The sequence below is a fragment of the Triticum dicoccoides genome, chromosome 1A, assembly GCF_002162155.2.
Source record: "Triticum dicoccoides isolate Atlit2015 ecotype Zavitan chromosome 1A, WEW_v2.0, whole genome shotgun sequence".
Taxonomy (NCBI): Eukaryota; Viridiplantae; Streptophyta; class Magnoliopsida; order Poales; family Poaceae; genus Triticum; species Triticum dicoccoides.
This window is the reverse complement of record NC_041380.1, coordinates 569,435,747-569,456,333: the sequence shown is the minus strand read 5'-3', so window position 1 is coordinate 569,456,333 and position 20,587 is coordinate 569,435,747. Positions and strand designations below refer to the sequence as shown.

The window sequence follows — 20,587 nt, the reverse complement described above, 5'->3', positions numbered from 1 at the left end:
CCCGCCCGCGCCATGCCCGACCTCCAAAAAATCGACAGGGGGCGAAACCCTAGCCACGGGTGAGGTTGCGGGCTTGCACTAGAGGGTGCGAGAGACGAATCTGACGGGAGGGGAAGAAAGAGCTGCACGAGGGGAGCCCGGGGGTGTGCTGCGCGCCGGTGAGAGCCGCCTCAACTCGCCGGAATCGGGTGGAGCAGAGCAGTCGCGGGAGGGAGAGAGAGGGTTCGCGGGGGAGAAGGGCTCACGGTGAGTGAAGGGGATGGGAGAGAGGAGGAGGGCGTGGGGGAGGCCATGGCCGTCGGGGAGCTCGGATGGAGGGAGGTGGAAGCGTCGATCTGGAAAGAAGGAGGTGGCGGCGGCGATCTGGAAGGGAGGAGGAGATGGCGGCGAGGAGATGGGGACGAGGGAGGAAGGGGGCGACGGGCGGAGGGGATCTGAGCTAGGGTTTGGGCTGCGGGTGAGAGGTATCTCCTTTTCTTTCTTTTTTTTCTTCTTTTCTGTAGATAGATGGATGGATGGATGTGGGATGGAGAGATGGATGGATGGATGGACGCCATGTCATCGATCCGTGGACAGAGTTATGATTGGTTCAGAAAATCAATGATGTAAAATAGTTTTCAAATACTAAAAATAGAGGGATTTAATGAAGTAGCTATCAAAAATATTTTGTAAAAGGGCACCACACAAACTTTCACTAGAGTTAGACCACATTTTATGGATTAGGACCAATTTGTATGCATTTTTCATATTTCTAGCTATTTTTAATCATTTTTTGAGTGGAAAAATGTTTTTTTGTGAAGAACCTACCAAATAATTGTTGCAAAATTGCAGAAAATAAATTTTCTAAAATATTAGGCCATATTTAATGCACAATTGACAAAATGGTTGGATGTCAAAAGTTTTCATCCACCTCTCATGAAAAAGACAAATTTCTGCCGGTTCAGTTGGAAGCGGGTCAAATTTGAACTGCAGCTGCCTCATAGTTTGCTCTTTATTTTTTCAAAAAATCATTTTTAGGTACAAAAGTATCTATTTAATCAGAGAAACACCAAAAAAATTCCAAGATTCAACCACTAGCTAGGAACGGTCATTCCCGCCGTTTTGACCGCATTTTGAAATGGGCATAAAAAATTCAAAAAAAATCAAAAAATTAGAAAACCTTCGCATTGTTTCATCATATGTGGCCAAGTTACCGACAAAAATTATAAAGTTGTAATACAACAATTATTTTAAAAAGTGTTCTCAGAAATGAGCTATCATGCGTGAAGATTCATGGCTTTCAAGCCAAATGATCAATCTTATGGCCACATTCATGGCATAGTTTGTTCAAATGGTCTCATATTGTGCACAAGGGTCCATCTTGGAATTCCAAACAATGTTGCCTAAGGGATTTTTCATTTTCTTTGCACGGAAAATTCATTTTCCATTTTTCAAGTGCCCGAAATGAGGTTTTTTTTGTGAAGGGCCTACCAAATAATTGTTGCAAAATTGCACCAAATAAATTTTCTAAAATATTAGGCCATATTTAGTGCACACTTGACCAAATGGTTGGATGTCAAAAGTTTTGATCCACCTCTCGTGAAAAAGACAAATTCCTGCCGATTCAGCAGGAAGCGGGTCAAATTTGAACTGTAGCTACCTCGTAGTTTGCTCTTTAGTTTTTCCAAAAAATCATTTCTAGGTACATAAGTATCTATTTAATCATAGAAATACCAAAAAAGTTCAAGATTCAACCACTAGCTAGGAACGGTCATTCCCGCCGTTTTGACCGCATTTTGAAACGAGCATAAAAAATTCAAAAAATTGGAAAACCTTCGCATTGTTTCATCATATGTGGCCAAGTTACTGGCAAAAATTATAAACTTGTAATATGGCAATTATTTTAAAAAAGTGTTCTCAGAAATGAGCTATCATGCGTGAAGATTCATGGCTTTCAAGCCAAATGATCAATCTTATGGCCACATTCATGGCATAGTTTGTTCAAATTATCTCATATTGTGCACAAGGGTGCATCTTGGAATTCCAAACAATGTTGCCTAAGGGAGTTTTCATTTTCTTTGCACGAAAAATTCATTTTCCATTTTTCGAGTGCCTGAGATGAGGTTTTTTTGTGAAGGGCCTACCAAATAATTGTTGCAAAATTGCACCAAATCAATTTTCTATAATATTAGGACATATTTAATGCACAATTGACCAAATGGTTGGGTGTCAAAAGTTTTGATCCACCTGTTGTGAAAAAGACAAATTCCTGCCGATTCAGTAGGAAGCGGGTCAAATTTGAACTGTAGCTACCTCGTAGTTTGCTCTTTATTTTTTCCAAAAATCATTTCTAGGTACATAAGTATCTATTTAATCAGATAAACACCAAAAAAATTTCAAGATTCAACCACTAGCTAGGAACGGTCATTCCCGTCGTTTTGATGACATTTTGAAACCTTCGCATTGTGTCATTATATATGGCCAAGTTACCAGGAAAAATAATAAACTTGTAATACGGCAATTCTTTTAAAAAAGTGTTCTCAGAAATGAGTTATCATGCATGAAGATTCATGGCTTTCAAGCCAAATGACCAATCTTATGGCCACATTCATGGCATAGTTTGTTCAAATGATCCCATATTGTGCACAAGGGTGCATCTTGGAATTCCAGACACATGTTGCCTAAGGAAGTTTTCATTTTCTTTGCACGAAAAATTCATTTTCCATTTTTCCGAGTGCCCAAAATGAGTATTTTTGTGAAGGACCTACCATATATTTGTTGCAAAATTGGACCTAATCAATTTTATAAAATACTAGGCCATATATAATGCACAATTGACAAAATAATTGGGTGTCAAAAGTTTTGATCCACCTCTGGTGAAAAAGACAAATTCCCTCCGATTTAGTAGGAAGCGGGTCAAATTTGAACTGCAACTGCCTCATAGTTTGCTATTTATTTTTTCCAAAAATCATTTCTAGTTACATAAGTACCTATTTAATCATAAATACATGGTTTGGTGGCGATACGTCGAGGTTTGAGTGGTGGCGAGGCCCCCAACTCTAGAGCGTGTAAACTCGCATGCCCGCCGCGTGTTCACCGCGTGACCATGGCGTTGCCATGTGTTCTAGACAGCCTAGGCATGTCTAGTGGGTTGGGCACTCCCTAGGTAGGTGCTAGGAAGAAAATCACAACATAAGATTCTCACGAGGAGACCGATCGATGCTCAAACATGAATAAGCAACCAAGTGTTTGATTAGCGGTACAGGAAATGCACATGGCCAATGGGCGTGAGTTTTGGCTGAGGATGATCATCTACTAAGGAGAATGTCTTCAGAAATTTTTAGCTCAAAAGGAGGATCCTAGGTGGTACTTGCTTTGCAAAGTACCACACTGGACAAAAATATGAATGTTGAAGCTGGGCTCAAAATAATGAATGGATTGAGCTGAAATTTGGGGGAGGATGGTTATTTGCGCATAGGAAAGCATTGTAGAAAATTGATACCATTTGGACATGCCAAAGTAGTACTTCCTTCACAATGCTCTTCTATGGACAAAAACTTGGGAAAACTAGTGAGAGATATTGGATAAATGAAATGAGCTAAAAATTGGTGTAGGTAAGTTACATAGGTATGGTCATGCGCTAGTAAATTTTCATATCATTTGGGTAAGCCTAGGTAGTACTTTCTTCACAAAGCTTCTCTCGAGGTAGAAACTTTGGAAATTTCCTGAGAAAGCTTTACTAGGAAAATTGAGCTGAATATTATCATGTGGCAATGATTTGGGTATGGAAGAGTGCCCGAAAAGTTTGAGGGTAATAGGAGGGGTCTATATAGCACTTGCTTTGCAACGTGCCAATTTGGCCATAGAATATAAATTGAACCTGGGCTCACATAGATGATTTTACTGAGCTGCAATTTGGAGGGGGGGATAATTTGGGCATATGAAGGAACTGTATAAATTTCATGTCATTTGGAGATATAAAAAGGTACTTCCTTCACAATTCTTCTAGGTGGACAAAAACTTTGGAAATTTGTCGAGGAAGATTTGCTAGGCAAATGGAGCTGAATTTTGTCATGCGGTAATGATTTGGATAGGAAAGAGTGCCCAAAAATTCCGAGGGCAATCAAGAATATATAAATAGCACTTCCTTCATAAAGTGTTGTTGTGAACAGAATAGGAAAATGAATATTGTTGAATTAGTTTTGAACTAGGCAAGGAAGGATTTTTACATATTTGATGAAGATATGACCCAAAGAATTTATGAGATTTTTTTTGGAATTTTGGGAATGACAGAAATATAGGTTGCTTCACAACCTAGGGCAAAAACTGCCACATGGACATGACACATAGGCAAAACTGATGAGGTGGCGCCTAGTCATAGCAACCCACCACAATTTACAAGGTTATGACCATCTATATTGGTCATGATCAGCTAGAAATAAGGCAGCAGACCAGTGTTATCTGCTTTATGACCATTTCGTGTAAGGAAATTACGACCTTTCTGACCAAAATGGTCGTTATAGTTTACGGTTTGGAGCCCCCAAACAGCTTTTGACCAATTGGTCTGAAATGGTCATAGTTCTATGACCAATTCTTCCAGGGTCACTGACAAAAGGTCACTAGTTGACATATTTCTTGTAGTGTCGGGGACCGCTGCCCATTTAGGGTCACGCGGCTCGGTGATGTAGAACCACCCCGATTTCCACCCCTTTACAGTTTCCACAAAGGAGCCCTCGAGCCATGTGACGTTGAGCATTTTGCCCACCATGGCGCCTCCGCACTCCGTCTGGCGGCCGCTCACTACCTTCGGCTTGACATTGAAGGTCTTCAGCCATAAGCCGAAGTGGGGCTTGATGTGGAGGAAGGCCTCGCACACGACGATAAACGCCGAGATGTTGAGGATGAAGTTCGGGGCCAGATCGTGGAAATCCAGGCCGTAGTAGAACATGAGCCCCCGGACGAATGGGTGGAGAGGGAATCCCAGTCCACGGAGGAAATGGGTAAGGAACACTACCCTCTCATGGGGCCTGGGGGTGGGGACGAGCTGCCCCTCATCTGGGAGCCGGCGCGCGATGTCGTCGGGCAGGTATCCGGCTCTTCTCAGCTTCTTGATGTGTCCCTCCGTGACGGAGGAGACCATCCACCTGCCTCCCGCTCCGGACATGGTTGGAGAAGGTTGAGGTGGGAAATGCGGACTTGGGCGCTGGAGCTCGAGTGTGCGAAAATGGATGAGCAAAGGAGGAAGAAGGCGTGGATGGAAAGGTGAATCCTTATCCCTTTATATGGGCGGACGAAACTATGCGCCCCCATTAGCCTGGTGAAACTCGCTTGTCCCCCAAGCGCCGTAATCGATGGCGCGGTTGGGTTACCCATGCCCGTATTGATGAGAATCCCGTAATAAGGGGAGCACGATCTCTGCTTTGACAAACGTGTCAAAAAACTGCCTCGCGTTATGTGCGGGGCTAGTTAAAGGAAACGGTTCGAATAATCATCATGGCCTAACGTCATATTGCCAAGGCAAGTCAGCAGATTAGATTTGTGGAAATATTATTCTCTCTACGGTGGAATGTGGAACTTATTTTGCAGGGTCGGACACTATCCTTGTATTCAAATTCTTCCGTGGTGTATTCGGAGGAGGAACCCGCCTTGCAATGCCGAAGACAATACTGCGCGCCGGACTCATCGTCATTGAAGCTTGGTTCAGGGGCTACTGAGGGAGTCCTGTATTAGGGGGTCTCCGGACAGCCGGACTATATCCTTTGGCCGGACTGTTGGACTATGAAGATATAAGATTGAAGACTTCGTCTCGTGTCCGGATGGGACTCTACTTGGCGTGGAAGGAAAGCTGGGTAGTACGGATATGGATATCTCCTCCTTTGTAACCGACCTTGTGTAACCCTAACCTTCTCTGGTGTCTATATAAACAGGAGGGTTTTAGTCCGTAGGACATAACAAAAAATATACAATCATACGATAGGCTAGCTTCTAGGGTTTAGCCTCTCTGATCTCGTGGTAGATCTACTCTTGTATTACCCATATCATCAATATTAATCAAGCAGGACATAGGGTTTTACCTCCATCAAGAGGGCCCGAACCTGGGTAAAACTTTGTGACCCCTGCCTCCTATTACCATCCGCCTAGACGCACAGTTCGGGACCCCCTACCCGAGATCCGCTGGTTTTGACACCGACACATGTATTCCGAATATAGTCATACGTGCTTATGGAAAAGAACTTGCATGACATCTTTTGTCCTACCCTCCCGTGGTAGCAGGGTCCTATTGGAAACTAAGGGATATTAAGGCCTCCTTTTAATAGAGTACCGTACCAAAGCATTAACACATAGTGAATACATGAACTCCTCAAACTACGGTCATCACCGATAAGTATCTCGATTATTGTCACTTCGGGGTTAACGGATCATAACACGTAATAGGTGACTATAGACTTGCAAGATAGGATCACGAACTCACATATATTCATGAAAACATAATAGGTTCAGATCTGAAATCATGGCACTCGGGCCCTAGTGACAAGCTTAAGCATAGAAAAGTCAGAGCAACATCAATCTCAGAACATAGTGTATACCAGGGATCAAACCCTAACAAAGCTAACTCCATTACATGATAAATCTCACATCATCGTCCAGCAAGCCTACGATGGAATTACTCACGCACGGTGGTGAGCATCATGAAATTGGTGATGGAGGAAGGTTGATGATGACGATGGCGACGGATTCCCCTCTCCAAAGCCCCGAACAGACTCTAGATCAGCCCTCCCGAGAGAGTTTACGGCTTGGCACCGGTTCCATATCGTAAAACGCGATGAATCCTTCTCCCTGATTTTTTTTCTCCCCGAACATGAATATATAGAGTTGGAGTTGAGGTCAGAGGAGCACCAGGGGGCCCACGAGGCAGGTGTTGGGGAACGTAGCAGAAATTCAAAATTTTCCTACGTGTCACCAAGATCTATCTATGGAGAGACCAGCAACGAGTAGAAAGAGAGTGCAATTACATACCCTTGTAGATCGCTAAGCGGAAGCGTTCAAGTGAACGGGGTTGATGGAGTCGTACTCGTCGTGATTCAAATCACCGATGATCAAGTGCCGAACGCACGGCACCTCCGCGTTCAACACACGTACAGCCCGGTGACGTCTCCCACGCCTTGATCCAGCAAGGAGAGAGGGAGAGGTTGAGGAAGACTCCATCCAACAGCAGCACAACTGCGTGGTGGTGATGGAGGAGCGTGGCAATCCAGCAGGGCTTCGCCAAGCACCACGGGAGAGGAGGACGACTTGGGAGAGGGGGAGGGCTGCGCCAGAACTTCGTCTATAGCTCCCATGCGCCTCTCCACTATATATAGGGGTGGAGGGGCTGGTTTCTTGCCCTCCAAGTCCATTGGGGCGTTGGCCAAGGTGGGAGGAAAGAAATCTCATTATTTCCTTCCCCACCGATTGTTATCCCCCCTTTTTAGGGATCTTGATCTTATCCCTTCGGGATATGATCTTATTCCTTCTAAGGGGGGATCTTGGTGCGCCTTGACCAGGGGTGTGGGGCCTTGCCCCCACTACCCACGTCCATGTGGGTCCCCCCATGCAGGTGGGCCCCACTCCGGAACCTTCTAGAACCTTCTCGGTACAATACCGAAAAATCCCGAACATTTTCCGGTGGCCAAAATAGGACTTCCCATATATAAATCTTTACCTCCGGACCATTCCGGAACTCCTCGTGACGTCCGGGATCTCATCCGGGACTCCGAACAACATTCGGTAACCACATACAAACTTCCTTTATAACCCTAGCGTCATCGAACCTTAAGTGTGTAGACCCTACGGGTTCGGGAGACATGTAGACATGACCGAGACGTTCTCCGGTCAATAACCAACAGCGGGATCTGTATACCCATGATGGCTCTCACATGTTCCACGATGATCTCATTGGATGAACCACGATGTCAAGGACTTAATCAATCCCGTATTCAATTCCCTTTGTCTATCGGTATGTTACTTGCCCGAGATTCGATCGTCGGTATCCAATACCTTGTTCAATCTCGTTACCGGCAAGTCACTTTACTCGTTCCGTAACACATCATCCCGTGATCAACTCCTTGGTCACATTGCGCATATGATGATGTCCTACCGAGTGGGCCCAGAGATACCTCTCCGTTTACACGGAGTGACAAATCCCAGTCTCGATCCGCATAAAACAATAGATACTTTCGGAGATACCTGTAGTGCACCTTTATAGTCACCCAGTTACGTTGTGACATTTGATACACCCAAAGCACTCCTACGGTATCCAGGAGTTACACGCTCTCATGGTCGAAGGAAGAGATACTTGACATTGGCAAAGCTCTAGCAAATGAACTACACGATCTTTTGTGCTAGGCTTAGGATTGGGTCTTGTCCATCACATCATTCTCCTAATGATGTGATCCCGTTATCAACGACATCCAATGTCCATAGCCAGGAAACCATGACTATCTGTTGATCACAACGAGCTAGTCAACTAGAGGCTCACTAGGGACATATTGTGGTCTATGTATTCACACGTGTATTACGATTTCCGGATAATACAGTTATAGCATGAATAAAAGACAATTATCATGAACAAGGAAATATAATAATAATACTTTTATTATTGCCTCTAGGGCATATTTCCAACAGTCTCCCACTTGCACTAGAGTCAATAATCCAGTTCACATCGCCATGTGATTAACACTCACAGGTCACATCGCCATGTGACTAATACCCAAGAGTTTTAGGTTTGATCATGTTGCTTGTGAGAGAGGTTTTAGTCAACGGGTCCGAACCTTTCAGATCCGTGTGTGCTTTACAAATCTCTATGTCATCTCCTAGATGTAGCTACCACGCTCTATTTGGAGCTATTCCAAATAACTGTTCTACTTGGAGCTATTCTAAATTGTTGCCCCATAATACGTATCCGGTATCTCTTCTTAGAGCTATCCGGATAGGTGTTAAGCTTGCATCAACGTAACCTTTACGACGAACTCTTTTACCACCTCCATAATCGAGAAAATTCCTTAGTCCACTAGTTACCAAGGATAACTTTGACCGCTGTCTGTGATCCATTCATGGATCACTCTTGTACCCCTTGACTGACTCATGGCAAGGCACACTTCAGGTGCGGTACTCAGCATGGCATACTGTAGAGCCTATGTCTTAAGCATAGGGGACGACCTTCGTCCTTTCTCTCTATTCTGCCGAGGTCGAGCTTTAAGTCTTAACTTCATACCTTACAACTCAGGCAAGAACTCCTTCTTTGACTGGTCCATCTTGAACACCTTCAATATCATGTCAAGGTATGTGCTCATTTGAAAGTATTATTAAGCATTTTGATCTATCCTTATAGATCTTGATGCTCAATGTTCAAGTAGCTTAATCCAGGCTTTCCATTGAAAAACACTTTCAAAATAACCCTATATGCTTTCCAGAAATTCTACGTCATTTCTGATCAACAATATGTCAACAACATATACTCATCAGAAATTCTATAGTGCTCCCACTCACTTCTTTGGAAATACAAGTTTCTCATAAACTTTGTACAAACCCAAAATCTTTGATCATCATCAAAGCATACATTCCAACTCCGAGATGCTCACTCCAGTCCTTAGAAGGATTGCTGGAGCTTTGCATACTTATTAGCATCTTTCGGGATTGACAAAACCTTCCGGTTGTATCACATACAACCTTTCCTCAAGAAAATCGTCGAGGAAACAATGTTTTGACATCCTATCTGCAAGATTTCATAAATAATGCAGTAATCGCTAATATAATTCCAACAGACTCTTAGCATCGCTACGAGTGAGAAAATCTCATCGTAGTCAACTCCTTGAACTTGTCGGAAAACATCTTAATGACAAGTCGAGCTTTCTTAATGGTAATTCTTACCATCATTGTCTGTCTTCCTTTTAAAATCCATCCGTACTCATTTGCCTTACGACCATCGAGCCGTTCTGCCAAAGTCTTCACTTTGTTTTCATACATGGATCCTCTCTTGGATTTTATGGCCTCAAGCCATTTATCGGAATCCGGGCCCACCATCGCTTCTCCATAGCTCGTAGGCTCATTGTTGTCTAGCAACATGACTTCCAAGACAGGATTACGTACCACTCTCAAGTAGTACGCATCCTTGTCATCCTACGAGGTTTGGGAGTGACTTGATCTGAAGTTTCATGATCACTATCATAAGCTTCCACTTCAATTGGTGTAGGTGCCACGGGAACAACTTCCTGTGCCCTGCTACACACTGGTTGAAGTGATGGTTCAATAACCTCATCAAGTCTCCACCATCCTCCCACTCAATTCTTTCGAGAGAAACCTTTCCTCGAGAAAGGACCTGATTCAAGAAACAATCCTTTATTGCTTTTGGATCTGAGACAGGAGGTATACCCAACTGTTTTGGGTGTCCTATGAAGATGCATTTATCCGCTTTGGGTTCTAGCTTATCAGCCTGAAACTTTTTCACATAAGCGTCGTAGCCCCAAACTTTTAAGAAACGACAACTTAGGTTTCTCTAAACCATAATTCATACGGTGTCATCTCAACGGAATTATGTGGTGCCCTATTTAAAGTGAATGTGGTTGTCTCTAATGCCTAACCCATGAACGATAGTGGTAATTCGATAAGAGGCATCATGGTATGCATCATATCCAATAGGGTGCAGTTATGATGTTCGGACACACCATCACACTATGGTGTTCCAGGCGGTATTAATTGCGAAAAAATTTCCACAATGTCTTAATTGTGTGCCAAAACTCGTAACTCAGATACTCATCTCTATGATCTTATCATAGACATTTTATCCTCTTGTCACGATGATCTTCAACTTTACTCTGAAATTACTTGAACCATTCAATAATTCAGACTTGTGTTTCATCAAGTAAATATATTCAACATCTACTCGAATCATCTGTGAAGTAAGAACATAATGATATTCACTGCATGCCTCAGCACTCATTGGACTACACACATCAAAATGTGTTACTTCCAACAAGTTGCTATCTTGTTCCATCTTACTGAAACCGAGGCTTTTCAGTCATCTTGCCCATGTGGTATGATTTGCATATCTCAAGTGATTCAAAATCAAGTGAGTTCAAACGGTCCATTTGCATGGAGTTTCTTCATGCATATATACCAATAGACATGGTTCGCATGTCTCAAACTTTTCAAAAATGAGTGAGTCCAAAGATCCATCAACATGGAGCTTCTTCATGCATTTTATACCGATATGACTTATGTGGCAGTGCCACAAATAGGTGGTACTATCATTACTATCTTTTGGCATGAACATGTGTATCACTACGATCGAGATTTCAATGAACCATTCATTTTAGGTGCAAGACCATTGAAGGTATTATTCAAATAAATAGAGTAACCATTATTCTCTTTAAATGAATAACCGTATTGCGATAGACATAATCCAATCATGTCTATGCTCAACGCAAACACCAAATCTCGATGGTAGAGGGAGCGTGCGATGCTTGATCATATCAACATTGGAAACACTTCCAACACATATCGTCAGCTCACCTTTAGCTAGTCTCCGTTTATGCCGTAGCTTTTATTTCGAGTTACTAACACTTAGCAACCGAACCGGTATCTTATACCCTGGTGCTACTAGGAGTACTAGTAAAGTACACATTAACATAATGTATATCCAATATACTTCTATCGACCTTGCCAGCCTTCTCATCTACCAAGTATCTAGGGTAATTCTGCTCTAGTGACTGTTCCCCTTATTACAGAAGCACTTAGTCTCGGGTTTGGGTTCAACCTTGGTTTTCTTCACTGGAGCAGCAGCTGATTTGTCGTTTCATGAAGTATCCCTTCTTGCCCTTGCCCTTCTTGAAACTAGTGGTTTCACCAACCATCAACAATTGATGCTCCTTCTTGATTTCTACTTTCGCGGTGTCAAACATCGTGAATACCTCAAGGATCATCTTATTTATCCCTGATATGTTATAGTTCATCACGAAGCTCTAGCAGCTCGGTGGCAATGACTTTGGAGAAACATCACTATCTCATTTGGAAGATCAACTCCCACTCAATTCAAGTGATTGTTGCACTCAGACAATCTGAGCACAAGCTCAACGATTGAGATTTTCTCCCTTAGTTTGTAGGCTAAGAGAATCGTCGGAGGTCTTATACCTCTTGACGTGAGCACGAGCCTAAAATCCCAATTTCAGCCCTCGAAACATCTCATATGTTCCGCGATGTTTCGAAAACGTCTTTGGTGCCTCTACTTAAACCATTTAACTGAACTATCACGTAGTTATCAAAAAGTGTATGTTCGATGTTCGAAACATCCACAAACGACGTTTGGGGTTCAGCACACTGAGCAGTGCATTAAGGACATAAGCTTTCTACTGTTCGCATAATCGCTACTATCAACTTTCAACTATATTTTCTCTAGGAACATATCTAAAACAGTAGAACTAAAGCGCGAGCTACGACATAATTTGCAAAAGGTCTTTTGACTATGTTCAGGATAATTAAGTTCATCTTATGAACTCCCACTCAGATAGACATCCCTCTAGTCATCTAAGTGATTACATGATCCGAGTCAACTAGGCCGTGTCCGATCATCACATGAGACGGACTAGTCATCATCGGTGAACATCTTCATGTTGATCGTATCTACCATACGACTCATGCTCGACCTTTCGGTCTCCGTGTTCCGAGGCCATGTCTGCACATGCTAGGCTCGTCAAGTTAACCCTAAGTGTTTTTGCTGTGTAAAACTGTCTTACACCCGTTGTATGTGAACGTAAGAATCCATCACACCCGATCATCACGTGGTGCTTAGAAGCGACGAACTGTAGCAACGGTGCACAGTTAGGGGAGAACACTTCTTGAAATTTTGTAAGGGATCATCTTATTTACTACCGTCGTCCTAAGCAAACAAGATGCATAAACATGATAAACATCACATGCAATCAAATAGTGACATGATATGGCCAATATCATTTTGCTCCTTTTGATCTTCATCTTCGGGGCTCCATGATCATCATCGTCACCGGCACGACACCATGATCTCCATCATCGTGTCTTCATGAAGTTGTCACGCCAATGACTACTTCTACTTCTATGACTAACGCGTTTAGCAATAAAGTAAAGTAGTTTACATGGCGTTCTTCAATGACACGCGGGTCATACAATAAATAAAGACAACTCCTATGGCTCCTGCCGGTTGTCATACTCATCGACATGCAAGTCGTGAATCCTATTACAAGAACATGATCAATCTCATACATCACATATCATTTATCACATTCTTCTTGGCCATATCACATCACATAGCATACCCTGCAAAAACAAGTTAGACGTCCTCTAATTGTTGTTGCATGTTTTACGTGGCTGCTATGGGTTTCTAGCAAGAACGTTTCTTACCTACGCAAAACCACAACGTGATATGCCAATTGCTATTTACCCTTCATAAGGACCCTTTTCATCGAATTCGTTCCGACTAAAGTGGGAGAGACTGGCACCCGCTAGCCACCTTATGCACCAAGTGCATGTCAATCGGTGGAACCTGTCTCACGTAAGAGTACGTGTAAGGTCGGTCCGGGCCGCTTCATCCCACAATACCGTCGAAACAAGATTGGACTAGTAACGGTAAGCATATTGTACAACATCAACGCCCACAACTACTTTGTGTTCTACTCGTGCAAAGAATCTACGCAATAAACCTGGCTCTGATACCACTGTTGGGGAACGTAGTAGAAATTCAAAATTTTCCTACGTGTCATCAAGATCTATCTATGGAGAGACCAGCAACGAGTAGAAAGAGAGGGCATCTACATACCCTTGTAGATCGCTAAGCGGAAGCGTTCAAGTGAACGGGGTTGATGGAGTCGTACTCGTCGTGATTCAAATCACCGATGATCAAGTGCCGAACGCACGGCACCTCCGCGTTCAACACACGTACAGCCCGGTGACGTCTCCCACGCCTTGATCCAGCAAGGAGAGAGGGAGAGGTTGAGGAAGACTCCATCCAACAGCAGCACAACGGCGTGGTGGTGATGGAGGAACGTGGCAATCCAGCAGGGCTTCGCCAAGCACCACGGGAGAGGAGGACGACTTGGGAGAGGGGGAGGGCTGCGCCAGAACTTCGTCTATAGCTCCCATGCGCGTCTCCACTATATATAGGGGTGGAGGGGCTGGTTTCTTGCCCTCCAAGTCCATTGGGGCGTTGGCCAAGGTGGGAGGAAAGAAATCTCATTATTTCCTTCCCCACCGATTGTTATCCCCCCTTTTTAGGGATCTTGATCTTATCCCTTCGGGATATGATCTTATTCCTTCTAAGGGGGGATCTTGATGCGCCTTGACCAGGGGTGTGGGGCCTTGCCCCCACTACCCACGTCCATGTGGGTCCCTCCATGCAGGTGGGCCCCACTCCGGAACCTTCTAGAACCTTCCCGGTACAATACCGAAAAATCGCGAACATTTTCCGATGGCCAAAATAGGACTTCCCATATATAAATCTTTACCTCCGGACCATTCCGGAACTCCTCGTGACGTCCGGGATCTCATCCGGGACTCCGAACAACATTCGGTAACCACATACAAACTTCCTTTATAACCCTAGCGTCATCGAACCTTAAGTGTGTAGACCCTACGGGTTCGGGAGACATGTAGACATGACCGAGACGTTCTCCGGTCAATAACCAACAGCGGGATCTGGATACCCATGATGGCTCCCACATGTTCCACGATGATCTCATCGGATGAACCACGATGTCAAGGACTTAATCAATCCCGTATTCAATTCCCTTTGTCTATCGGTATGTTACTTGCCCGAGATTCGATCGTCGGTATCCAATACCTTGTTCAATCTCGTTACCGGCAAGTCACTTTACTCGTTCCGTAACACATCATCCCGTGATCAAATCCTTGGTCACATTGCGCATATGATGATGTCCTACCGAGTGGGCCCAGAGATACCTCTCCGTTTACACGGAGTGACAAATCCCAGTCTCGATCCGCATAAAACAATAGATACTTTCGGAGATACCTGTAGTGCACCTTTATAGTCACCCAGTTACGTTGTGATGTTTGATACACCCAAAGCACTCCTACGGTATCCAGGAGTTACACGCTCTCATGGTCGAAGGAAGAGATACTTGACATTGGCAAAGCTCTAGCAAATGAACTACACGATCTTTTGTGCTAGGCTTAGGATTGGGTCTTGTCCATCACATCATTCTCCTAATGATGTGATCCCGTTATCAACGACATCCAATGTCCATAGCCAGGAAACCATGACTATCTGTTGATCACAACGAGCTAGTCAACTAGAGGCTCACTAGGGACATATTGTGGTCTATGTATTCACACGTGTATTACGATTTCCGGATAATACAGTTATAGCATGAATAAAAGACAATTATCATGAACAAGGAAATATAATAATAATACTTTTATTATTGCCTCTAGGGCATATTTCCAACAGCAGGGGGCGCGCCCAGGGGGTAGGCGCGCCCCCCACCCTCGTGGACAGGGTGTGGGCCCCCTGGCCTTGATTCTTTCGCCAGTATTTTTTATATATTCCAAAAATAATCTCCGTTGATTTTCAGGTCATTCCAAGAACTTCCATTTCTGCACAAAAATAACACCATGGCAATTCTGCTGAAAACAGCGTCAGTCCGGGTTAGTTCCATTCAAATCATGCAAGTTAGAGTCCAAAATAAGGGCAAAAGTGTTTGGAAAAGTAGATACATTGCAGACGTATCAGTGGCACGAGTGAATTGGGTTTTGTGTGTGGCGTGGTGCATCGTACATAGGCCTAAGAGCATCTACAGTCGGGCACCCCAAACCATCTCCAAACGGTCGGGCGGACGGCCCGGTCACTGATCGGTAGTGAAAAAATACCCAAACGGGTGCCTTCAACAGTCCTCAAATGCCCGGGCTGCTCGATGCCCCTCATTTCCAGCCAAAATATGGGGCAGATATGGGGTGGCCAGGGCGCATCCGCCATGTCGGCTTGGCCCGGCCTAGCCCACGTGTGCCACACAAATATCCCATCCGGAAAACCCTAGACCATAGTCAATCTGAACTCCACTTCAGTCCCCTCTCCATCCACTCCACTTCTTATCCCCTCCGAACCCATTTGATGGTCGGCGACCGAAGCAGTGCTGCCTCCAGTGGGGAATCCGGCTCCGACAATGACTTGGCGAGCCTGCTGCGCGAAGCGGATCCCGATGATGTGGAGGAGGTCACCTTCCGCATCGTGTTGATGCGTTCGAAGCTGGACCAAGGCGGATCCGGCAACGGCAGACCTACTTCGTTAGCTCCCGTCGCCCTCAACATAGCACCGACGACGTCGCCGGCCCTTCCCGCTCGGCGCGCAGCTCCTGTTGCTCTGCTCTTCTCATTCAGGTACGCCACCCACTACCACCACCCTCTGCTCCGAAAGTGGTACCGACCACCGCTGGGTCCTCGAGTTGTTGGAGCGCGAGGCAAACAAAGAGGTTGCGGCGAAGGTGAAGGCGGCCCGCCATGCGAAGGACCGGCACCTCCTGCTCCGCAGGCTGCTGAGCAAAAGGTGCAGGTTCGACTCTGACCTAGCCACCTCCATCTCCGATGATGACATACCTCCGCACGCCGACGCCTACATGGAGGAGAGGCACAGTCGCGCTGACGACCAGAAGAGGAAGGCGTCGGCGAGGAAGTGTTGATTTCCTCTGCACTTCCCCGTTCTAATTATATTTTATCTTTGTTTTAAGTAATTTGTAGTATGGAACTATGGGTTTGCAATGTCCACCGTTGAACTCCGATGAACTATGATCCTTTTGTCCGGCAATGAAATAATGATAGGTGAACTGCGTGTTGGTCATGTTTTATGTATGTTGCATGGTTTTAAGGTTTCGGATACGAGGGACGCGTGTGTGGAAGCCAACATACAAGGCGTACCCGGTCAGTGTCTTCGGACGCGCCCGGGCGCGTCCGCGGACGTTTGAGGACTTGGATTTGCTATGTCTTACTGTAGATGCTCTAAGGTCATGCATACCAGTGCAGTCAAAGTAGGGAAGTTGGGGCAAATGGAGGTCCATTTCGGTGTATATGGATGGTTAATTTGGTTTATGTAGTATGAAAATGAAAACAGGCCATACGCCCAAACACAAACAATTAGGGATGGAAATATCAAATTGAACACTATAAACCGAATAAAACATGAATATCGATCAACTCAGTTTGGTTCAATTCTTCGATTTTCGATGTAAAAGTGCTCACCTCTAACCACAAGAGCCCGCAAAAAGAAAACTTATCTCACGACACGGGCGGCAAAGCATGTATCACCCTCTAGTAGTAACTAAGCATGGTTCCCTAAAAATGTAACCGGGCCATTGTTGCTGTGGAGCGTCGACCGGGGTCTATCCCCATGCACCTCAGCCCCAGAAACGGTTCCTCCGTCCGACGGAGTCGAAGGAGAGTCGCCGGATCTGCCGCCACAAGCCACAAACCTTGCACGGGATCACATCTTCTCGGGCACATCGTCGTGTCTGCCATCATGTTGAACAACGCTGGCCACACATCTCCGATACAAGCGCCCAGACCACAGGATGATGCCGGAGGCAGCACAACCCAAGCAGAGGTAGGTCCGGGGCACACAACCGCCAACACTTGGTCGCCACCGCCACCATGCCAAGAAAGCCGATTAGGTGATGGTGCGTCCTCAGCTCATTTGATGGTGGCTTCCTGCATCTCTCTCCAGCGTTCGTTGCGGCGGCGGCGGTGGGCCGATTCAGGTGTTTGGCTTCGTGTGTTCAGGAACTTCTAGGGACTTGACTGTATTCTTCTTTCTTTTGCGGGAGTTTTCTTTGCACATAGGCTAGGACTTTTGTCCTCTCTCGTGTTATATGTATGTTTGTACGTGTGGGTCTTGTACTATTGTATTTGTTGCTAATGGAGCACGTAGTAGTTTCTTAAAAAAGTAACCGGGCATGCAAAATTCTGGAATTGGGATGGCATAATTGCCTAATTATTCTTTTCTAATTATTATTTTTCATTTAGCGACAACATTATTTACTTCCTTATTCATACCAAGTGCAAATTAAAGTCCATATATTGACATTGTATAGTTCGATTCTAGTTTTTTCTCAGTACTTATATTGTTTCTTCGAGGATCTTTCTTCTACCAAACACACACCAAAGCCGCCACAGCCTTCCGCATCCAAGTTCCAAACACCACTTCCTGCTCCAGCACCGACTTCGCCGGCGACCTAACAATGGTCGACGTTTACCACCGGCCGACGCTCCCGCACGGCCTCCCGCGCCATCCTTACCACGCCGCCGGCCTTCGCCGCCTCTCCACCCGCGCCTCGGCACCCAGTACCCCGGCTCCTCCATCTCCCTCCGCAGCGGCGCCCTCCTCCGCGGCGGTTCTCGCTCACCTCGCTGCGGCCGGGGTGCCCGTCCTCCCGGGCCTCTCCGCAACCGAGCTTGCCCTCGTGGAGGCCGCTCTCGGTGGCGTCCAGCTCCCGCCCGACCTCCGCGAGCTCCTGGCGCTGGGCGTGCCCTCGGGGGACGACTTCCCGCACTACCGCTCCTCCGCGGGGCTCCGCCTCCTCCGCTTCGCCGCGCAAGAGGTCCCCGCCGCGGTCGCCGCGACGCTGCTCCTCGCCCCCGGCCGACGCGCGGGGCGGCCTCCGCCTCCCCTCGTCCCGCTCTGCGGCCGGCATTACGTGCCGGCGACGCCCTGCCTCGTGGGAAACCCGGTGTTCCACGTGTCCAACTCCGGCGTGACGTTCGCGGGCGCCAACGTGGCCGACTTCCTCCTCCGCGCCTTCGCCGCCGAGGCCGAGCCGCCGCCGCTCCGGCGCCAGCTGTCCGCGCCGGTGACGCCGTCCCCCGCGACGCCGTCGAACACGGCGCGCCGGAGCCTGGACTCGGTCACCGGCAGGGCTCCGCGCTGGATCGAGTTCTGGAGCGACGCCGCCGCGGCCGGGGACCGTTTCCTGGAGGTCGTCCCGACGGGCGCCACGACCACGAACACCTCCGCGGGGCCGGAGCCGGAGTGGCTGCGGCGCATCCTGGAGCAGGCAGGCTCCGCGCTGACGCGGGGCGGGTGGGACGCCGGCGACGTGGAGGAGATGACGGGTCCCAACGGCGAGGCGAACGTGGACGTGGCATTGGCGCTGACGGTGGACCGGTGGTGCGGGGAGCTGAGCAGGGGACGGTGGGGCGCGGAGGAGGTGGTGGAGATGCTGGGGCCGCTGCTGGGGCCAAGCAGGAAGGCGCGGCGGGCGGCGGTGGCGCTGCCGCCGGACGTGGCTGCGCGGGTGGGGCGGCTCGCCGAGGCGGTGTCGCGGGCGGTCGGGCCCCGTGGGGGTGGCCGATCGAAACCCCCGAGGCCATTTTGAAAATCTATCATTGTTTTCAGGTTCCTAGCCTGGCCAAAAAACTGTGGCGTCTGTGCCCCTGTTCCCTCGCTCGCAGTGTTTGAGTGCGTGCGTGCGTGCACGTGTACTCCACTTGTTCAGATCAGTGCATGCATGCATTCATGCATGGTTTATTTACGAGATCCGGTGCAGAGACGCACGCAGCAGGCCATTGTCGGGCGATGAACGACGTGGTCGAGCCGGGAGCGCACGGTCGGGGCGGAGGTCGGGGGCGTGGAGCAGCGCAGCGTGGCCGGCGGATTGGGGACGGACATGGGAGCGGCAATCGGACCTAGGGGGACGCACGGGTAAGAACGACTCTAGCAGACCCGTAAAACCCGGACCCGTATAAGGGGCGGCGCGAGCGAAGTCAGATTCAGACCCCGTAAAACGGACTCGTAAAAAAGGATATTCGATGAATATGCTCTTTTATGGGTCGGCTACATGGGGTCTGCTCGGCCACTTCCGCATCGACCCGCAAAATAAAGACGCCCAATTATTGAATTTGACATCGATTTCGACAAATGAGTTCAAATTCAAACAATAGAACACCGTTTACACGCAAAAAAAAGATTAGTTTTCTAGGACAAACACAAAAGGGGGTCTTGCAAAAGTGACGACCACGCTCGGCATCATCTTGGTCGATTTTCACTCCGCGCCATCGAGTCCATGGAGGTTATCGGAACCACCGAGTGCACCTCCGTCGCTTGTTCCAACTCCCGCACCGAAATCATCGGCTGGTGCACTAAACGCATCGACGACATTGGTTCCAAACCCCATTGAGAAAACACCTCCAGCACTGTAACACGCACTGGGCGACACAACCATTCTTCTCTTCAAGATTTCTCTTCTTGCCATATCATGCCATTCTTTGGTGAGGTCGTCCATGTCATTGCGGTTCAATGTCATGATCTTATTCTCTTCGGCAAGCAATTTGGACATGGCTTTGTTTTCAGCGGCACGTGCCCTTCTCTCCTCAATGGCCGTTTTGCACAGCCCCTCATCCTTAAGCAATTGCCACTTTTCTTGCTTCTCTCGTGCCTTCTTCTCGACCAACTCTTTCTTAATCTCCAACGTCTTCGCTAACATCAACTCATTTGATTTCACCATGGCATCAATCTTGTCCCGCAAGCTCGACACTTCATGCTCTTTCTTCATCTTCTCCTTAGTCTTCTTGTTGCCATCGGGCTTGTTCAAGTTTCTTGGGC

General features: G+C 46.9%; 1 protein-coding gene across 1 annotated transcript; it reads left to right on the top strand.

Moving 5' to 3' along the window:
- The first annotated feature begins 18,171 nt into the window (after positions 1-18,171).
- LOC119355651 lies at positions 18,172-19,361 on the top strand. The gene has a single exon (XM_037622495.1). The coding sequence runs from the start codon at positions 18,228-18,230 to the stop codon at positions 19,359-19,361; it is 1,134 nt and encodes a 377-aa protein (XP_037478392.1). The 5' UTR covers positions 18,172-18,227.
- Positions 19,362-20,587: the final 1,226 nt, after the last annotated feature.